Source organism: Anser cygnoides, chromosome 8 (genome assembly GCF_040182565.1).
Source record: "Anser cygnoides isolate HZ-2024a breed goose chromosome 8, Taihu_goose_T2T_genome, whole genome shotgun sequence".
In the NCBI taxonomy this organism is placed as follows: domain Eukaryota; kingdom Metazoa; phylum Chordata; class Aves; order Anseriformes; family Anatidae; genus Anser; species Anser cygnoides.
In genome coordinates, this window is record NC_089880.1 from 4692894 (window position 1) to 4713670 (window position 20777).

General features: G+C 36.0%; 1 protein-coding gene and 1 long non-coding RNA gene across 8 annotated transcripts in view; one reads left to right on the forward strand and one right to left on the reverse strand.

The window, feature by feature from the left end:
* LOC106039409 (uncharacterized) overlaps positions 1-20777 on the forward strand; it is a 319959-nt gene that overhangs the window by 131721 nt on the left and 167461 nt on the right. For all 4 annotated transcript variants that reach the window (XR_010833403.1, XR_010833405.1, XR_010833406.1 and 1 more), the window contains one exon: positions 5251-5413. This is a non-coding gene — a long non-coding RNA (uncharacterized lncRNA). The remainder of the gene's footprint in view (positions 1-5250; positions 5414-20777) is intronic.
* Positions 1-20777, reverse strand: part of OLFM3 (olfactomedin 3) — a 60844-nt gene that overhangs the window by 23356 nt on the left and 16711 nt on the right. The window contains exon 1 of one of the 4 annotated variants that reach the window (XM_048066989.2): positions 4647-4861. The exons of 1 other annotated variant lie outside the window; for it this stretch is intronic. Coding sequence is in view for 2 of the 3 variants with exons in the window: in XM_013186560.3 (XP_013042014.1) it covers positions 1941-2069 (129 nt within the window). In the remaining variant the exon portion in view is untranslated. Of the gene's footprint in view, positions 1-1940; positions 2202-4646; positions 4862-20777 lie in introns of those variants that run through there. 2 more of the 4 variants (XM_013186560.3, XM_048066987.2) reach the window with 2 other exon arrangements.

Consider the following 20777-nt stretch of genomic DNA (forward strand, 5'->3'; position numbering starts at 1 on the left):
GTGCTTAAATATAACAATCAATTTGTCAAAAAAATTTGTCAATTTGTCTTGTGATTTTGGTCCTGGGAGTGAAATGTTGCTGAAGACGGGGGTCTTTCCCCTGACCCCACCTCACCATACATTTCTTCCAGCAAGGGGAGGAGAAAATGTTAATAAAGGCGGGGAGGTTTTGCTATTTTTTCCTCGTGCAAGATGTGCAAATTTTGAGCCGTGTATAGGAGAGAACTTCTGGAGAACTGCTTGCGCGGCAGCGTTCACTGGAGAAGCTGCCAGGGGATGACAGTAACTTGACAGCTAACTTTAATTGACAGCTGCCAATTAAAAACCAGGTAATGATGACCACAGCATCACTGAGCACCTGGGCCATAAAGTTTCAGCTAGAAGCTGAAGTTTAGAAAAAGGCAGCAGATTTGTGGTGCTAGCTTTATAACAACACCCCACCTGATTGAAGATGGTATTTTTTCCACTTGGCGGATGTTGCCAAGCTCAGATAATGGGGTTTTTATGCTTGTGTCCCCAGCTCTCCAGGCACTCCTGCTAGCCCTCTTGAAACCCAAAATGTGCATATAACTCCAACTTTTGAGTTTGAAGATCATTACTAAAATAATACTTAGGAGGCATTTGTAACATCAGTGTTCTGTTGAAGCCAAGGGAGGCATGGCAGTTTACACCACTTGGAATTTGAAAATGACAATATATATAATCATATATTAATGTGTAAATATATATATATGCTTACATGTTACAACAACAAGTGTGCACCTTAACCACTCAATTGCAACTTTAAACTTGGATTTAAATTAGATAGGGAACTTTATTTCTTATAATATCACATTGCCACAAGAACTAGCAAACTGTATTGTAGGTCAGTGGGCATAAACTACATTTATAGAAAACAAAACGGAGCTTTTCCTTGTCTTCTCACCTTGATGCTCTAAAACTTAAAATAATTGTTTCTTACAATATAATTAAATTTAAAGGAGCAATATTTAAAGTCTAAATGCGGTGACTTTCTGTAGTAATGCTTTTCCTGTGTGCATATATTCAATTAATTAAATGTTGATTAGTTAATGCATTTTTATTTACAACTGAAAAATTAAGTTCTGTATATTGTGCTCTACTGTACAAACAGTTAAACATATCTTTTACATAACACACTATTATACAAACATCTGACTGCAGTTATAATAAAATCGTTTTACTAACCATTTAGAAAAAATGTGTTCTAGTTTAACTTACCAATAACTTATAACTAGGATAGTGTTCCTTGTTGTCCAGCCAAACTATTACTTTAATTTTTACACTTTTCAGTAATAGCTAATCACAGCTTTTCTGTAGGTCTTAATTAACAGAGGCTGCTGTATATGAGCATCAAACATACAAGCTGATATTTTTATTTGTACAATTACCTTTCTAAAGTTCTGATACCCAGTTTCCTAGTACCAATTTTATTTTAACAGCTATTTATTTGCTTAACCATGCTCCAATAAAGAAAAAATAAGAAAGAATCAGGCTCCTTGAATATTGTAGTCAATAACTTATGTATAGCACTAATCAGACAAAAATTAAAAAGAAATCTTCTGATACCTGTTTTCCTTAATAATGCAGTACATTTTTTTTCTGGAGCAGTAAACAGGCAAAATATTGAAGCAAAAGAAATGGCATTGCTGTGCTATTTTTAGCATTTCACCCTCAAGATGAAGGCATTTGTTCTTCAATATTTAAGGATGCTATTTTAAAATCTTTTCTTTCATAGTAAGACCACAACATGCTCACCAATGTGCAGATTTATGATGCCCAAAAAGAAGCATGCATTAAGTGATGATGGGAAGATTAGTACTCTAAAAAGATTCACAAAGAGGCACCAGAGTAAAGCTTTTGCTGGCACTTACATACTAGCTCAGCTTTCAGATGGATTGCAACACATCACAGCTACTTACTAGAGTATCTGAAGTGGATAGTCTGGTGGTATTTAGTCCTACCAGAGATGGGAGAGTTTGGGACATCCAGTTAGAGATCATTGCCACGGTACTAAGAACAGCACCAAGCTTCAGCAGTGGAGGGCTCATTGCTGTGGAGCTAATGAGTTTTCATAGTGACTGATTATCATCCCAGTGCAGGCTGGCGGTGAGAGGCGTGACTGCAGCACACGACAGCCTCAGCTGGGAAGGAGAGCAAGGTACCCAGATTGAATCATCCGTTAAGAACACTCTTATCTTTATTTGGTCTCTGTCTTTGCTCTTACTAAAAATGCTTATCAGTATTTATTTACTATTTATGACTATAACACGTATAATAGGACTTGGCAGTCCTTTAAATGCTAATAGCCATTGCAGTTTACAGTGGGAGATGGGATGGGTGAATTACCTCTTTATAGGTGCTAGAAGGTCGATTAGCACTTAATTAGTTTAGTCCTTGCAGAATGGACTAAAACAGTACATTTAGTCTTCCTGTCTGAAATTCAAAAGCACAATCACAAAACTGAAACAAAACAAAACAAAAACCAAAACAACAGCCAACCAAACAAACAAAAACCTCCCCACTCCCCATCACTGTTTTGGTAGAAATATGCTCAGGTATATTTCAAAAGATGATACAGGAACTATACTTGTCCCAGGGGATAGGTGAAGGATGAGAGCTGCAAGCCTGCCCATGAAAATACAATGGCAGGCATTCTCAGAAACCTCCCCAAATACCCCTTAATTTGTTGATCTCACATAAATTACAAACATCAGCAACTTTATAATTTGCAAGGCTTGTTAAGATACTTGTTGTTTATAAAAAGCACACTGAAATAGTATGTAGGTTCATATTTCTCAGTGTTTTTGTTACTGTGCATGTTTTTATGCTGAAAAATTTTGCATTACAGGGCTGGCAGACTCAGTATGTCTTCACTGTTGTTTGGTTAGGAACAGAAAATAAGTTGTGGGTTGCTCATACAGTATTTGGAGGCTTCTTTTGGCTCTAATCTGCTGTTAAATCTGATGTTCTCTAGTGCTGTAGACTGATCTCCAGGTTCAGTAGCAATTAATCTTTTTCAGAAACTTAGTAAGTGTGGGGGAAAAAAAAAGTGCAGAAATCATTGCGCTGTTAAGGTAGCTTTCCTTTTTTTTTTTTTTAAGAGTTGTTTTAAACAGAAGAAATGCTGAGCAGGGATTTCTAATGGCAATTATTTTAGAGGGAACTTGCTTAAAAATTTGCAGAGATGGACTACTGTGTGTGCTTCCAGAGGCAATTATGGATTTAGTTTGTTTCTGAATTTGTGTCCAAAGGAGTATATTTTTCTTAAATAACTTCTAAAGTTTGTGTGAAGGAAACCTGTAATGAAATTGAAAGGGATGCATTTTTAGAGCAGTGTGCCATCACCAATGCAAACTTACTATACTTACTATAAGTATAAACTTATAGTTTACATGTAGACTTAAACTTGCTATAGTCCTGCAAACAATTTTTCAGATTCTCAGATCTTGTACACTGAATTCAGGCTAAACTTTTCTCTTCCAACATTCATTTAGAATGATTTCAATCCCTGTTGTTTAACAAAGACATATGGAAAACTAGTTTTTAAAAAAGAAACAGAAAACCACATGGAGGGCTATTATGTAATCTTATAAGGGGTTTTCAGGCACAAAGATTCAGCAATAGAATACACAGAGAAATTCTTCGCATCCCAGTGTTAAATATTTTCTGGGAGTCACACAGTAAGGTGAGCTGCAAAATGTTTCAGGTACTCAAAACAAAAACACACCTAATTCACTGAAGAGGTGCACTTGAAAACTGAAAGAATGAGTTTATTTGCTTATATGCAGATTCTACACAGAAAGATAAGCTTTTTGCTTATTTCCATATGCATATATAGACATGAAAGTAAAAGATCTATCTGAAAAGGATAAGTTAAAATGTTAAACTTGTTGTAGTTTTAATTACCTGGTGCATGTTGAATGCACACACTTGTGTGCATTTTGACTTATTTCATGTATTTTGGCAAAACTTTTGGGACAAATAATGTACAAAGGTCATTTTCTCCAAAGAATTCAAATTGCTTTCAGATTATGAGTCGATAGCTGACGATGCCGATGTTCGAATAGGAAAGCATTGTGATTCTTTTGCTCAGTTTGAAAAAAACAAAATCCCAGTAAAAAAAAAGAGTTGCACTGGATCAGTCTCCTTGATTCATATAGTTCCTTTTTTTTAGCAACAGCCAGCAGCAGATGCTTAATAGAGGAGCGTAAGAGAGCAAACATACTGCAACACTTTCCTTGCTGTAGCCTTCCAGCAAAGTGCGGTGCTTACAGGGCCTGAGGTTGTAACTGTGTTCAGCGGCCTTTCCAGGAAGCTTTCCTCCATGAATTTCTCATCACTTTTTAACTCATCTGTAACTTGGGGTGGCACATCATCTACTGATATGGAGTTCTGCGTTTTAATTATGTCCTTTGTGAAAAGTATACTTACCAAAAGTTGTGATTAGACTGCAAATTTAAGAAATGCTGTGTTTAATTCCAATCTGTTGTTTTCCAATGAAAAATGCATTTTTGGTAAGTATAACCTTGATCTACTTCTAATAGCCAGAACATCTTTTGGTTACTTAGTACAAAAGAAAAAAAAATCATCAATGCAATGAGACTGGGAGGCCGGTCAAACATTACCTTAGCATGATGAAGGGCAGAGCGAGTGGAGGTGTTTGAGTGTTCAAAATAGAGTTCCTGTACCTATGGAGATACTTTGTGGCTCAAGTTGGGTTTTGTCCCATGGAGCAGATGGGCTTGTGTTCAGGCTCCATTTTTCCCCCCTGAGCATGAGCTTGCTGTGCAAAGTAGTATGGTAGAAGTACACATAAGATCTTTTTAACATGACTTGAAGGATTAAGCAAAACACTTTCCTAGAGCAGCAAGAAAGAGACAGAAAATGTTATGGAACATCACTGAACTCAACCTTCAGCATTGACTTTTTTTTACTCTTTGCCATTTTAGGGTGTAGTTACATAAAATGTAAATCACAAATACAGAAAGCTAAGGCTATAGAGTAGATACGGGAATGCCATGTCATCAGAATGTTGAAGACTAGAATAGCAGCAGTGTTGGACCTTCAACACCTTTAAAGTTCTACGTAAGATTAGAAGGGAGTGAATTTCAGTCAAGTGCAATTGCCCAGGGCCATGATATCAGTCAGCCAAGGTAGCATACAATGTAGTATCATGAAGAAGTGTAGACAGAAACATAATAATCATTTTTCTCTCTAATATGGTTATAGGTGCAGAATTCAAATTACAATATCCAGGCCCTAAAAATGGAGAGAAAACATCTGAGACAGTTTTCTTCAACAAGAAAACTTAACGGTCCATGAGAAATCATTAAGACTACTGGATGAAGCAACAAGAAAGATCTGCTCTCAAGAGTCTCCCCATTGTGTAAAGGTATTTACAAATTTTGCTGTGTTAAAACTGTTAGAGCAACTTGTCAGAGGCTGGGCATTGAGCAAATGGTAGAACACACATTCTAAGTGCCTGATAATCCAAGATACCAAATGCATAAGAGAAACTAGAGTAAAGTCCTTATGGTATATTAACATGTGCGCACCATAGTTATGCAGACATATTATAATGTCCCTATATTTATACATACTATTTATATTTATTCAATAATTTCAGTGGTTACTTTTATCTCTGAAAAAATGAATATCCTATAAATTTCTTCCCCTTTCCTGTATCTCCATTCGTTCTGAATGACATCAAGAGCCAGTCTCTTTGCCGAACTCTTGCAATTAATTGCCAGCCTGTCAATTTCACAAGTAATTCTTTTTTTTTTTATTACTTCAAAGCTGAATTGTTTATCATTTCTCTATGTTGTATAATTTTCTCATATGGGTTCTTCTGAAGCACTTCAGCATTCTTTCTAGGTCTGACTAACACCAAAAGATTCTGCTGTTCACCAGTTTTATCACCTTTTTTGTTCCCGTGTTCTTTAGAGGTTTAATAAGGACATGAATATTCTCAGTTCCAACACATTTCCTAGAACGGTCATGTTACATTTGTACCACATTGCGCTGCAGCTGTTTATATTTTTGTTTTTCTTTTAAACATTTTCTGATCCACAAAAGACCATAGTCTGTCCCTTCCTGACTGTTTTAACATTTGACAAGCTACATTGCAAAGACAGTAACTTTTCCGAAGTCCAGATGAGTAATTACTGCTGATTATCCTTAATCCCATGTATTGTCAGCTCCCACAAAGAATGCTGTTTGTTTGGGGGCACATGATTGTTCCTAACAGATGATACGCTGCTTGGCTTTTGTGTATATTCATTATATTCATTACGTACAGAATAATCATTAACATATTTTAGAATTCTATTTTCTTCCAACTAGTCTGCCTGCTGAAGTGAAAACCTGCTGATGTGTGATTCACAGTATTGCTGCTAGATATGTCTTTAAAGGTAGCATACCAGGAGATACTGCTCTAGTATTCTTGTCTGGTTCTATAATTGCAAATTACCATGTAGGTGATATCTGGATTCCCCATGGTGCTGAAGTTAGATCTGCTGTAAGTGCATAAGGGCTTTAAAGCACATTTTCACTGCGGTGCAGTGACGTGATTGCAGACCATAGAGAGATGCAAGTCTGCTAAAGCAACCCTAGCCCAGGGATTGATGTTAGTGTAGCTTACACTGGAAAGCTGCAAAAATGCTTTTCTAGGACCTTAAGTATTTAGAAGCTGTGTCCTATGCTGCTGCTAGACTTGGGTTTGTTTACGTAGGCTACACCTTTCCCCTAGACGTGGACTTGACTTGTGCAGTGTCAGCATAGGCAATATTTCTTATGTCATGTACCCATTTGTCAAATAGCTGCTTCAGAGTGGTACTGCAAGGGAACCCATCTGTGGGAACAATGAAAACATCATTTTCCCTAGACAGTGGAAATGCTCACTGGAACTATATTTTATTTGTGTTCTTATTAGAATTGTAGGAATGCTTTAAAAAACCTTTATGTTAAAGAACAGAAACCTTGAAATAATTTTAGCTCTATTTCACCATAAATGTTTGGGGAAATTAAAAAATTGCATGCAAATATCAGAAAATTTACGTGAGAAACATACTTGCAATCATATATACAAAGACCTTTTCAGAAACCATAGAAAAACTGAAGAGTTGTTCTCATCTAGTTTGATCATAAGTTTTTGTTTTATTTCCTATGTTTCATGTAAGCTCTGTTTTAAAGAAAAAAAGAAAGTGCAATTTCATATTTCCAGTTCTTGATATGCTGCTAAGAAATAGTCTTATGAACAAGAGCTAGAAAGTAATAATGCTTCTAAAATCTAAGCACTATTCTTTTAAAACAAGTTACTGTGATTTATTATTATTATTATTTTACTGGCATAGTAACTTTCTCTTTTTGGAGCCAAATTATCTTAGAGTGAAAGCTAAATTATTTATACAGAATGACTGCACGTGCCATATTTTTTATCTTATATGGAACTGTGTAAATCTAACGATTTCAGTGTTGTCAGCTGAGTTACTTGTATGCCAGCTTGGTACCATTCAATTATATCATAAATTATTTGCAGTGTGAAAGGTATTATTAAGGATAGTATATGAATGCCCCAATTTATTGGTATTAAATAAGAAGTACAAGGCTTTTCTAGTCTATGATATTTAATTTACTTTGAGTTCCTGTTAGATTTTCATATGGTTTAAATAGTCTACTATAAATGAGAATACAGCCCTATTTTATGTTGTCACGTTGAAGTACGATAAACTCTGTACAATAAAAGTAATTAACATCAGTATTAGGAATATCAACAAAGCAAATGTTCTGAGAGTCGTAAATGTGGGAACACACACATAAACGCATAAAAATGTCTAATTATATCCTGGATGGAGGAAAAGGAACAGTAAGAAAGAGGAAATAGCTAATTCAGTAGCAGTCACTTAACCCTCATATCATCTTATAAATGTGTGTAAAAACATATATTAGCCTCCCAAACAGTTCTTAGAATTCAAAGCTGTATTCATGGGTAAATGCTATAAAAACAGTTTTATTTGGTATGAAAATATATAACTTCTGTATAAAAGCTTTGCCTAAAACTGCATTTTGTGTAGATAGAGATCAAAGTGATTGCACAGTCATGTCTCAGATTTCTTAAATAGTTTCCTTTGAAGCAGAGCAAAGTCAGGAATCTTAAGCCACTCCAAGTTAGCACTTTGACAGGTTAGGTTTAGAAAGTAAGCTCACGTGTGGAAGTCACAGCTTCCCATGGTACAGTGGTGTTCTTCTGTAGCGTGTACTTTCTTTTTCTTCATCTGATGTATTCTGGTGGTGACTCAGCAATATGTGGATTTCAAAAAAAAAAGAGAAGTCAGTGCATTAGTCATGTTCCTGAGCACTGTTAATTATTCAAGTGAGGCTAATGTGTGTATAAACCCAAATTCTCAAAATCTGAATAGCAATTAAAATCCTTAGTCCACCTTCAGCTCTGTGAAAGCACATCTTTGCCCTGTCAGTTCAATTCCAGTTCTCTGAATTTAGAAACCCTGAGGAATCACGAGCTGCTTCATCTAACTCCATTTATGTTCAACAAAAACCTCTGGCTCTGCAGTGTGACTTGTAAGTAGTAATGTCCAGGTTCTTTGCAAGAGTGGATTGAGAGGCATGTGGCCTTTCTGGAGAACATTCTTACACCAGCCTTGTCTTTGCATACATACATGGTAGTAACTCTCGTCAGGCATCTCCACTGACAGGAGGATTGTGAAGGGAGGGCTTATGAGAAGTCTGTTCTATCCTTACTGGTGCTCCTGAGGTGACATTCTTTCTAAAGTGGCCTTTGTTATCTGTTTGTTTATTTTTCAGGATGCTCTTAGTCCCTTTGAATGAAGAAAGACATTGTACTTAGAGAGCATTTTCATTTTTTTCTCACCTATTCCATTGTGTTGTGCAGTTAGCAATTCCCAAGTGCACAGAGTAACAAAGCAGTGTGTCTGCAGTGGGCTTAGTTGATGGTGTGAATTGCTAGAAGTGAGGACTAACATCTACCTAGTCGAGAACGATGAAAGATTGTGCAGAGTCCTTTCCCCCAGCAAAGGCTGAGAATCTGCATACTTTGGAAAATCTTGAGGTGCCTCCTCTTGTCATGAGGAGCCACAGAATGACTGGGTGCAATGTGATATGCTCCTGGACCTGGCGTTGCTTGGGCTCAACACTGTACTGCAGTTTAATTCTTTTGAAAACCGCTATGGCTGCACATAAGGATTTATGTATAATCCCTCCTGCGGTAATCCTCTTGCTTAAGGCTTTTAACCACTTGTAATTTTTCCCATTCTCAAAATACATGTTATTCTGCTGAACAAAGCCTCAGTGACGCTGGCAGCTGAGGTAGCTGGCTTTCACAGAAGGTAAATTTAAAAAGGAACTTGGCTCTTCTCAGGTATTCAGAGGCTGAAATTCACTGTGCAGGTAGATCATATAAGCTTGGAGTAGGGCTTGAGCCATGAAAATGAGTGAATTTGTTATAATTTAGTAAATTCAGTGTTTCGGATGGCTCTGAATTCACCTGCATGTCAGAAAACAGAAGGTATTTTCTAAGAACAGCAGTCTATCCCTGGGAAAGTGGCTGGTACAACTGAATCTTCTTCAAGTCAATGTGTGCTCGCCATGTTTGGCAGCCAGTGATTACAGGGAGCCGGCACTGCTTTCTCAAAGGCAGGAGTGTGGTGGCTAGGGGATCAAAATGGCAAATGTTTAAAGCTTCTATAATCCTATGTACTACAGGATTACAAACATTCAGACTATGAAAATAGTTTAACTGCAAAGAAGGATGGATACAAAGAGGGAATAGATATTTATACTCTATTTTAAGGAAACTCAAAAACCCTGTGTATATTGCAATTTGTGGGTAAGGTACTCTTCCAGTAAAGGGGTCTGACTTGCCATTCTGCAATATAATAAGCATAATGTAGAAATGATTACAACTATACAGTTCTTTTCTGTATTTTACAATAGTCTGTCCTGACCAAGCAAAAATTCTCTTCTGAGCTTTTGTCTTGCATTACTACATTCCAAGCCAAGGTTTACATTTTCTGGCATCGAATACATTACCATATACAGAATCACTTTTTAAAGGCACCAAGAGGTTAAACAATAAATGTAAAGACTATTAAAATGAAACTGGAAAAAAAAATGATACGTCTTAGCCAATTTGTCAAAGTGCTGGTGTTGTTAAAGCAATTAAATAGCAATAAGAAAGCACTCATGTCCATCATTGTTAGTTCTGGAAATCACTTTTAGATTTATAACTATAATAAAATGATTTAAAATCTCTATAAAAAGAGATGGTTTGACAGAAATAGGAAGAAGCTGAAGAAAATATTGCAGAGGTTGAGTGGGAAGTGGGAACCTGAAGAAACTACATTTCACAGATGCTTCTTTTTTTATTGACTTTTCACTTTTGATGGACTAGCAAATTATTGTTCATTGGTTTTCCTATGAATATAACCCATATTCAATCTGTTGCAAATACGGACAGATGGAAGCCACCTCAGCTAGTGCTTTGGGATGATGATGTTCATCATTTTCACGCTAGATGAATGTCATGGGACCATTCACAAGAAGTAGGGTTTTTTCTTGAATGAAACTTAATGTAGGGGGGGAAAAAAAGGTGAAAGTACTTTCTCCAACTTGAAAACATGCTTGCTCTAGGAAAACTTTTGCTGCCTGTGTACTTACTTCTCACAAGGTTTCTTGCAGTTAGGGGAAGGAAGGGGTAAAAGGAGCGAGGAAAGTAGAAATATTAAAGCATTACTTAAGTGAGCAGTCAGTAATAACAAGAAAAGTTGCACAATGCATAGACAGTACGTAATTTTAAAGAAATTGGCTTTGTAAATAGTAATAAAATAAACGAGTACCTAGCTGTTGCAGTTTCTCTATTTTAGATTATTTCGCAAACAAAGTTCTCCAAATTTGATGCAGTGGGTGACCATTTCAGGCTGAAGGCTGTTATTAATATTTTTATAAATTATCTCCATTAGGAGCTCTGTTTCTTTTGCTACAACATGCATGTTTTACAGATAATAAGTCATTTCCTGAAAAGCACTTCAGCAAAACCCAGCTTGAATTTATGCCAGATTTTCACGGAAGAATTTAAATGGAGTTTTAAAACGTGCTAAATTTTAGCTCTGGAGTAACTTAATTAAATGACAGTCACTTTGCAAATGGCTTTTGCTCATTATAGTCAAATAGTCACAGTCAGTTTAAAGGCAAAGCGTGACTTGCATGATTTGCACAAGAGATACATGACAGTTCTTTTGGCTTGGATGAATTACTTAATTACTTTGTTAAGCTGTGCCTCTGGACAGTGAGATTTTTGATTTGTTGTTCAGTGTGCTCAGGATGCAGATGAGTTATCCCATGAGATGAGTTAAAAGGAATCTCAGTAGATAAAGTTAGCAACGTGCACATTTTTACATCTGTAGTATGATGAATTAAAAATATTCTGGATTGGTACAGCCCAAAGCTGTTCAGCTCTGTAGGCTGTTGAATGGCTATAGTACTACCTGCTGGAGGTGGACAAACATCAGCATTGTAAATGTAACAAATGGAGTTCCTGAGCCTCCCCAAAAGGTAAAAAGAGCTTTGGGTAGCCTGAGCTATATCAGTAATAGCCTCTGTTGGTGCTGCTGTTCTCCAGAATGAAGTAGTAGCTACCTTTGATGATGTATCTGTATCTAAACATAAGAACTGTAATGTTGTTCTTAGTTTCTGAAAATCTCAGGGAAAAAAAAAAAAAGAAAAAAGATTGAACAATCTTTTTTAAAAAAGCTATTATATCCAAACTATTGGATTTGTTTAAAAGGTTTAACTTCTGATTTTTTTTTTTTTTTTTTTGCATTTAAACAAATAATTTTTCAAAATATTGAGTATCTCAGTATTGCACCAGGTCATTCGAATAACTGTTGTGACTTTCAAGTTGGTTTGATGAGAACAATTTTGAGGAATCCAAGTAGGTGGTATGCAGAGGCTTAGATTAAGTGCTGGTAACGTTCATTAGAAAATTATTATGTTCTTTATTAGATGAGCAATATTCTTTATTAGATTAATTATATTAATTAGATTAATTAATTAGATTAATTTTAATCTTTATTAGATGATACAATTAGGAGAAGCAGTCAAGTTTTTTTCAGTGAGTAGCTGAAGCAGTAGCAGAAGTTGCCTCAGAAGCAAGAGCAATCTTCAAACTTCTCAACTGTTTTTTAAATTTTTGGAGTGGTTCTTGCTACTTTGGACTTGAAACTGAGCTTGTGTTCCCAAGAACTCTTTGAATACTTTTTTTTTCCCTTAGTGATATCTAAGAATGGGAACACCAGATTTCCTCACAAACTCTGTCGTGCTTATTACGCTGTGATGGCTACAGCAACAGTACTGCTACAACATGGAAGCCAGAGTGATGCTCAGTGCTGTTCCTTACTCATGACTTTGGTGGGCTTCAAGTACTTTCTCTGAAGTCACAAAATGCAAGTGACTTTAAACAGTGATATTTGGAAAATAGGCTGCTTTGAAATTACAGTACATATTTGCAAAGGAATCATCAGCTTAATATTTAAAGGCAGAATCAGAAGGAAGACTGTGTTACTTCCATGAACCTGTGATGAATATTGCTTCTTAACAGAAGAGATTGAGAAGTTGAGATCCCGTACTACAGAACACAGAGTAACTTTGCTCAGCTAGTTTAGCACAAGTAAAAATATCGTATTTCTTTATGCTGTCTGAAGGATTAAACAGAATTCTTCAGAGAACTGTCACCCAGTGTGACAGCCAGCAGAATTTCATAGTGATAAGAGGTTAAAAAATAAAAATTATGATCTTAAAAATACATATATGACAGTCTATAAAGTCCTGGAGCAGTGCGTTCAGGAAACATAAATCAGGTGCTGTTCTCTAAATACCATACGTATCAACCATACCAACCTGTAAGAGTTGCTTTAAGAAAAGGATAATCACTACATGGTCACTATGTGCATCTATACTTTATAAAGAATAGCTAAAACTATACCACAATAGTATAGCCACCTCTGTGTTTTTACTTAAACCATTCCATCATTTATCTCCTCAGCAATATTCTCCAACAATGTGAAGTTAGAAAAAAAAATCTCATCAGGTAATAGTTACTGTGCAAAGACTACAGAAACATTAGAGCACATAGAAGGACAAAGCTCTGCCATTTGAAAATGCATTGAAACAGAAGTACGCTTTATTGGGACTGGTTAAATGATTTCTATTATGCAAATAGAGATAGTAATTAAATAAGGACTGTATATCAAATTAATAGAGGAGCACAGAAAAACTGAATTTCAGGAACAGTATAAATATAATTTGCAAAGATACACAGATCATTTAAAAAATATGTAAAAACAAATCTCTTATGGATCACTAAACAAGAAAAGCTGCGTTATCATGGTGACACAAAAGCAAATCTGTTCTATTTGATTTTTTTTCAGGCAAGGGGAACTGCAAGAATAAAGTGATGCGGGTAAATGCCATATGCATAGATATGAAAATGGATGAAGAGTTACAGTTATTAGAATACAAAACAAAACAAAAAACTAGCAACAAGAGGAGAAAAACTATTGGAGATTGTCCAAAACTAGTAGGGTGAAATACCAGATTGTGTGGCAAATACTCAAGTGATAGTTGATCATATGGAATGTGGCGTTAGGTTTATTCAAAACAATCAGTGGAGATCTTGTTAAACAAGTTTGATATAAAAACAAGCATTTTGGAATGCTACATTTGAATTAATTGCTAATATGTTAAAGAAACCAGTCCCTAGGTTACAAATGACATTGATCTGGGGAAAGCTTTCAAATCAGGTCATTACACATACATTTAATGGTTTATTAATAATATGAAGAGATATTTTGGGCTGAAAAACAAATTCTCATTTCAAAGGGATGAGAATAAATACCAGCTTAGACACTTCCATTCTTTAGAAAAATAGGTAGAGACTTGAAAAATTCTTCGGTCATTGTACAACAGGATACTGGATATAGCCACACTATAAACACAAAAGTGAGTCTATGGGAATGGGTTAGAGCCTGGGAAAGCAGACCACAAACACACACTTACTGGTGACACTCAAGCAATCTTGTTTTATCCTGAAATCTAACTGAATGTTTTGCTGCTGGCAGTCTTTCATGTTTGCTTACTGTTAAAATACATGCTTGAGCTGCATAGAAGCTGATTGCAGTATGCGTGCTTCTTGATTCTTCAGAACTCACGGTTATGGCTTTCTAAGCAATATAAATTTCCAGATTTTTTCCCTTAGCAAACTATTTTATCCAACTCTATCAGTTAGTTTAATAAATGATAAGACTTTTTGTACACTTTTTGCTTGGCTTATTTATGTACTCCCGTAACATGGATTAATTTTCTGTGCTGCAGTTTGCTTTGTGCTTAGAACAATTGATTTCAGAATCAGATTCCCAGGTTTAGATCTCTTTTCAGATGAACTCTCCAAATTCAAATCTGGCTCCAGGTTTCCCATCTTTCCTAGCAGAATCCAATATGTTAATAAGGTGTTGTAGCTTGAGGATACCCGTATTAAGAAAGTGTAGACTTAGATTAGCTAAAGCCCAAGCCTTCCTTATATGGACTTTCCTAGTAGTTCCTTGAGGATATGTTTAATTGCCTAAAAATGAATGTTGTTCTATGCAGTATGTTTAGAATAACAAAACATAAAGCAGTATCCCAAGCAATGTTCCTTGATGACTTTCATTCCTGCTACAAATTCCCAGATGTTTACAGGAAAATGTCATGGCTCTAAATCCCTTGAGATGATTGTCAGTCCCAGAAGCAAATAAAACATGTAGAATTTGTAAGTACTTATTCTGAAATATAATAAGATATCGTATTTTAATGGAGCTCATTTGTTTGATGCTATCCCTTCTCAGTGCGTATAGTTAACTTCAAACTTACAGGAAATGAAATGTTAGTAAAAGTAAGGCTGAGGTAAACCGCTTTTAGTGGGTTAAAATAACAATGGCTTGATCATGAGTATAGAAGAAAGTATGTCTGACTCCTGCAGTCTTAAATGGAGTATTTTTCTTGAGCCTGAAATGTGGGATCACAGACAATTCTATACCAGAAAATATCAGAGCGAGGAGATAGAAAAGGACTGGTTTATACAGAAGATGAGAGAAACTTCAGCACCATTTCTCTCTGTTCTGTTCTACTTTAGGGATAAAGTTGGAAAGCCAGGGTTACAAATATAAATATAAAGGTTATAAATACTGTCTTAGCTATAAAAGCCAGTTATTGTTTTTATTCTTTCTTTTTGTACTTTGTGCCTTTGAGGAATTAGCGTTTAATTCAGAAGACTTTGTTCCTGTGTTGCTGCAAGTTTATATTGTCCTGGACTTGGTAAGCATGCCAGAGCCAAATGACACCAATATAGGAGTGAATGCTGGGGATCAGGAGATCAAATAGATTCATCACAGGAACGGCTGGATCTCTTGATTTGACTTAGAAGTGAGGTATTAGAAGTCAGATGCATTAAGTATGCATTTAAGAGGGAATGAATGGAGTCTCTAGTGCAGCTTGCTTGGCAGTCACAAGAATGTAATTATAATGACTTTTTAGTAGGGTGGAAATATCCAATTTCCCCAAAGACCAATCTGTCTTAGCAATGCAGACTTTCTGACCTCACAGTCTAATGCTTACTTCACAAGATGCCTCATTTCTCCTTATGTAATGAATTGGAAATAACATTGTTTCAGAGCACAAAGTGCAAGTACTGCTTCATTAGACAAAACAATTCTTCAGGAGCTTGCTAAACAGAAGAAGAGAGAAAACTGGCCCTGCAGTCTACCCGTGGACTTAAAATTTTAAATATTAGATAATAGTAGAGAAGATAATTAAACATATTACCCAGCAATGAGATAATCTGGAGAAAATTGGCTAAAATGACCACACAGACCCTTTACAAATGAAATAGAAACTGAAAGGATTGACAGTGGTAAATATCAGTGTTTTGGAAAAGAAAAGCATCCCAGAAGGAGAATATGGCTTATCGGATGTTGAAGGACAGATGATAAACCCTGTATTACTTACAGCCATTAGTTATGCCAAAGGCATATGAACTGCAGTGCAACTGTAACACGGTATACTGTTTCATACATTGTGAATGTAACTATTAGGATAAAAGCCTTCCAGCATTCTGTATGGACAGTTACATTAATGCACAAAGTCAGTCTTTAGTAATTTTGAAGAATCTAAGACAATTCACAATCTGTATTTGTACTTCAATTTTAGCCTTCTGGGTCTGGAACACAGTCTGCAATCTATTGGAAAAGAGAAAAAAAAAAATACTACGTAGGCAAAGACTTACAAGATTACATTAAAAATAGGGAGGAAGGAAAACAGAGCTATCCCAATAAAATAGCAAATTAAAATGGAAGGAAATGTATGCAGTAACAGAATAACCTGAGATTTAATGGATAATTCCCTCTTTTCGGCTAGAGGCAGTCAGGGTAAAGAAACAAGAGAGGCAGTAGGTGTATGGGCTTAGAGCAATTGGTGGAATGTAATTATGGAAAGCCAAATGAGGTAATATTCTTTATTCGTTATTATAGTGACCCTTTTTAATAAGATTTTTCCTCAGTCTTGCATAATATTCCCACTAGGTAATATATTATCAATCTACGAAAAGAAAACTACTGTAGCTGAAAATTGAACCCTTTCACATTGAGGGAGAATGAAACAGAAGAGTAAGAACTAGGGCTGACGTAATTTAACACAGACACCTTCTGGTTTGTTTGGATGCTTTGGGATTCTCAAGCTGTCCTGAGCTGGCTGAGAAAGGATGTCTCTGCATGAAGAGGTCTCTAGGCTATAATAATGTGACTCTTTTTCTCACTGTCGTCCTGGACCTCTAAGATGATCATTTGTTGGTGTTGTGTGCTTCAGTCAGCTCTGATTTATGTTATGACAAGCAGGTTCTCCTGGCAACACCAAGACTTCAGTAGTGCAAGTGATTTATTATTATGTTAGTCCTCCTCCTCTGGTCTTTCATTGGATATGTGTCAATGGTTCGTGAAAAAGCCGTAATCTTTAGGAAACTGCAGTGCAAAAGCCGGGTTCTAGTGCTAAAATACAGTTTAGAAGGAAAAGGAACAGTGTTACTGTTTCTTCTGAGTTCCTTATCAATAGTAAAGGAGTGTGTATGTGTCACTAAAAAATCTTGTGTACAGTGTTGCTTTTTGAAGTTTTTTAGTCCATGCATAAACTACCCAAGTCTGATTTAGTTTTACTAAAGCATGAAGAAATTTAAATGTGAATAACATTTCCTACAACCAGTACCCAGTGAAACCTCTTTGACTCCAATGAAAAACTGGAGAGAGTTTCCTCCTACAAGTTGACTGTATTTCAAGAATCAAATTATGGCAGAAAACTTCTTATTTCACCATATGGAGCCACTGACTATTATTGCGGCATTTTTTTTTCCTGCTTGTGATACAGTCATTGATATCTTCTAATTAACAGAATATGCTCAAGAATGTGAAATACAAATTCTGCCTCTGTTCATAAACATAAATTACGGGTTACTTACAGGAACTGAAAAGAATACTTAGAATTGAGGAAACTGTGTATAGCATTTTCCAAAGAGTTTTGTAAAACATGATATGAATTTCTAAAAGTATAGGGCATTATTATCATCACTTAATACATAGGTATTTCAACATCACGTGATCAAATAACATTGGTTTCAAAGATGTATACTTCTGTTTAGTGTGTTCCTGAAACAGAAGCACTGAGGTAGACCTTTCTAGGCACACGTGTCCTATGCTGCGCAGGTGAGAAGAGCACTTCCAGAGGGCAGCAACACCCCAACTTCTTGCCCTAGACCTTGCACAGTGCCGTAAGAGGGAGGATGCATCTGTGAGAGTGGCTGAGGTTGTTTTAATACAAGTAGCATCCTATCAATTGAAATATAAGTACTCTAAGAAACTGTTGTGGGAAACAAATGGAAAGTCATTACTGTATTTAAAATAGAATCATAGTATAAAGTTTAAGTATAAATATGGTATATCTTCTTTTATAATTAAGGCAACACTAACAAAGAAAATAATGAACTGGAAGTAACTTAAAGCCTAAAGGGAGTGTAGGTTATGCCAGTTGTGTGTTCAGAATAAAGTTTGCGAACTTCAGGCCACACATAATTTACAGCACTGACTTCATCACTGTTTTTCCTCTCTCTTCCATAGCACCAGCTTTTAGATCTGCTCATTCCCAGTGGCACATTCCATCACATACCCCAATGCATAGTTATAAGTGACAACTCTGTAACTCTTAGATGATAAATTCCATAAGGTGATTTCAGAGACTTCAGAGCAAAAAGAAAGAGCTGCATGGCCTGAAGTCTTTGTTAGTTTGAGGCAGATTTGCTCATTTCCAATTTAAGGAAAAAGGTCTTACGACAGCCTCTGTCAGTGTAAAACACTCAAAGATAATTCATTTCAGTTGTATTTCTAGGATGATGTAGGGCTCAGAGTTTATGAGAAAATGTACATCAAAAAGTCAAATAGAAGAACTGTGTTATCTTAGTATATGTAACTTAGCCATGCCTCTTAGCTTCTCATCAAACCAATTGTTACATTTTTATCCCTTTAAGACTGTCTGGTTTGTGTTCATCTTTTCTTTGTGTTTGCATGTGTACTCAGGCTATGAACTGCAGAGATGGCATAATGAAGGTTAATGGAGCTCTCAGATTCATGTAACTCATATGAATTAGAAATAACTACTAAAACAGAGAAGGCTCAACAAAATCAATTCTAAAAATACTTCATGCAGAGTTCATAATGGACTAAATAACACTTCCAAACAGCTGCATTGTGATTTTGCCAAACTGAGATGAAATAAATGCCAAAGAAGTGTCAGAGTGAACAAAGGAAGGATTCCTCATGTTTCCCTTTACAAATATTTTTTCTATATTACTCCTTTAGTTGTCAGAGATGGAGTAAGAATAGAAACAGGAAGAAACACTCAAAACCAAACAGCTCTGGATGATTCCCTTCTTCCTCCAGTTGATAAAGGAAAGTTCCTGAAAACTCTCATCTGAAATCAAACATGTTAACAGTGTTCTCTTCCTTATTTTGGTAAACACTGCAAGCATTACAAACTCAGCCTTACATTATGAAATCAGCTATGTGCCTGCTGAAGAAAATAAGGAAGAATGAGTCCTGTTCTTCTGTTATTCCCACAGAGAGCTATACAGAATTACAGAGCAGGGAGGGATACAAGAACAGATATAGCTTTGCCTTTTCTCTCCCCAAGATACCTGCCACTGCAAATGAGCCAGTGTGACAATAATAATAAATTTTCTTATCACTAATAGCTATAATTAATGTCATTGAAAGGAAAGGGGGAAACATTTCTTTCTTTGTGCTGTTCATGTAATAGTAAAACAACGTAATGCTAATTAGAACTGCATCCTGACAGTGTAATTTAGATATAGATGACCTATATAGTTTCCAAAGGCTTAATCTTATAAAGACAGGAAGAGTGCTCTTAGATCATCCAGAAATGAATTGTACCCTACACACTAGAAAAGCTTGAACAGTTTGGAACACAATTTTCATTAAGGATAAAGGATCGATTTGTGTCACTTGGAAAATAATTCTACTGCACTTTCAACTTTTCAGGTTCAGTCAGTAAAAAACAGACTAATTTTACGGTAGGATTTCATGATAGGCATGCTGTGGAAACTCCAGGGAGGTGGAAGCTGGCCCAGCAGCCCAGTTAATCAGCCAACCTCCTCAGTGCTGTGGGAGTTCCTCAAGGGGACTCCACAGAGCTACCACATAGGGGTTAGTCGTAGGTTATCCAATCTCAGGTTCTTTGTTCAGTGAAATTTTAATTCACAGAAAGACATTAAGCATTTAAGTCCAGAATAAGTCTGACTGAACTCATCATTTCATTGACTTTCACTTTCAAATTGCTCCTTAATTTCTCTTTGGTAGTAATAATAATTTTAATTTAAATATCAACTTTAACCTAAGGATGTCATAGTATTTTAAAATGGTCAGTCCAGCCTAGCCCTCTCCCCCCCCCAAAAAAAAGGCAGTTCTAAAAGCCTCCTATATGATATGAACATTGTGACAATGTATTCTTGTCATGGGTATGGAACTACAGTTAAATTCCTGAAGCACTGGAGTGACTGCAGTAGTAGTAGAACTAAATGTAAAGTTTGTTGGTTGTACTTGAGTACTCCTGTGATGAAATCTAGCCCATAAGCTGTAGGTTTGGAATAGAAGGGGTATCCTAAACATGATAAAAATATATGCTCTGTGTGACTCTCAGTAGCATGTCTATATGCTACTTCACAATGTATGAAGAATATATGTGCACATGTGAGACATCACCTAAATGCGCTTTGTTTCTAAATTATGCAAATACTAGGCACTAAGTGACAAGATTACCTTATTGTTAAATGTTGTTAAATTGTTAAAAGGCAGTCATATATTAATAATGTGAAACAATTGTTATGGAGAGCTAAATCTCTAAACTCTTATTCATTTAAGGATTGAGGATTTTGCTCCATATTGTCTCTCGCTAAATGTACTTTCTTGACTGCAAGTGTGCATAGTAGGAGAAATGGTGTTGTCTGTCACTGTGTACAGAGACAAAAGATACCATTCAATTTTTCTCATCCTGCTATTACACTGTTCTCCAAATAATCTTTGAAAATTGAGCTGAGGAAAAAAAAAAAGATATGAACTCAAAACTACCATATTTGT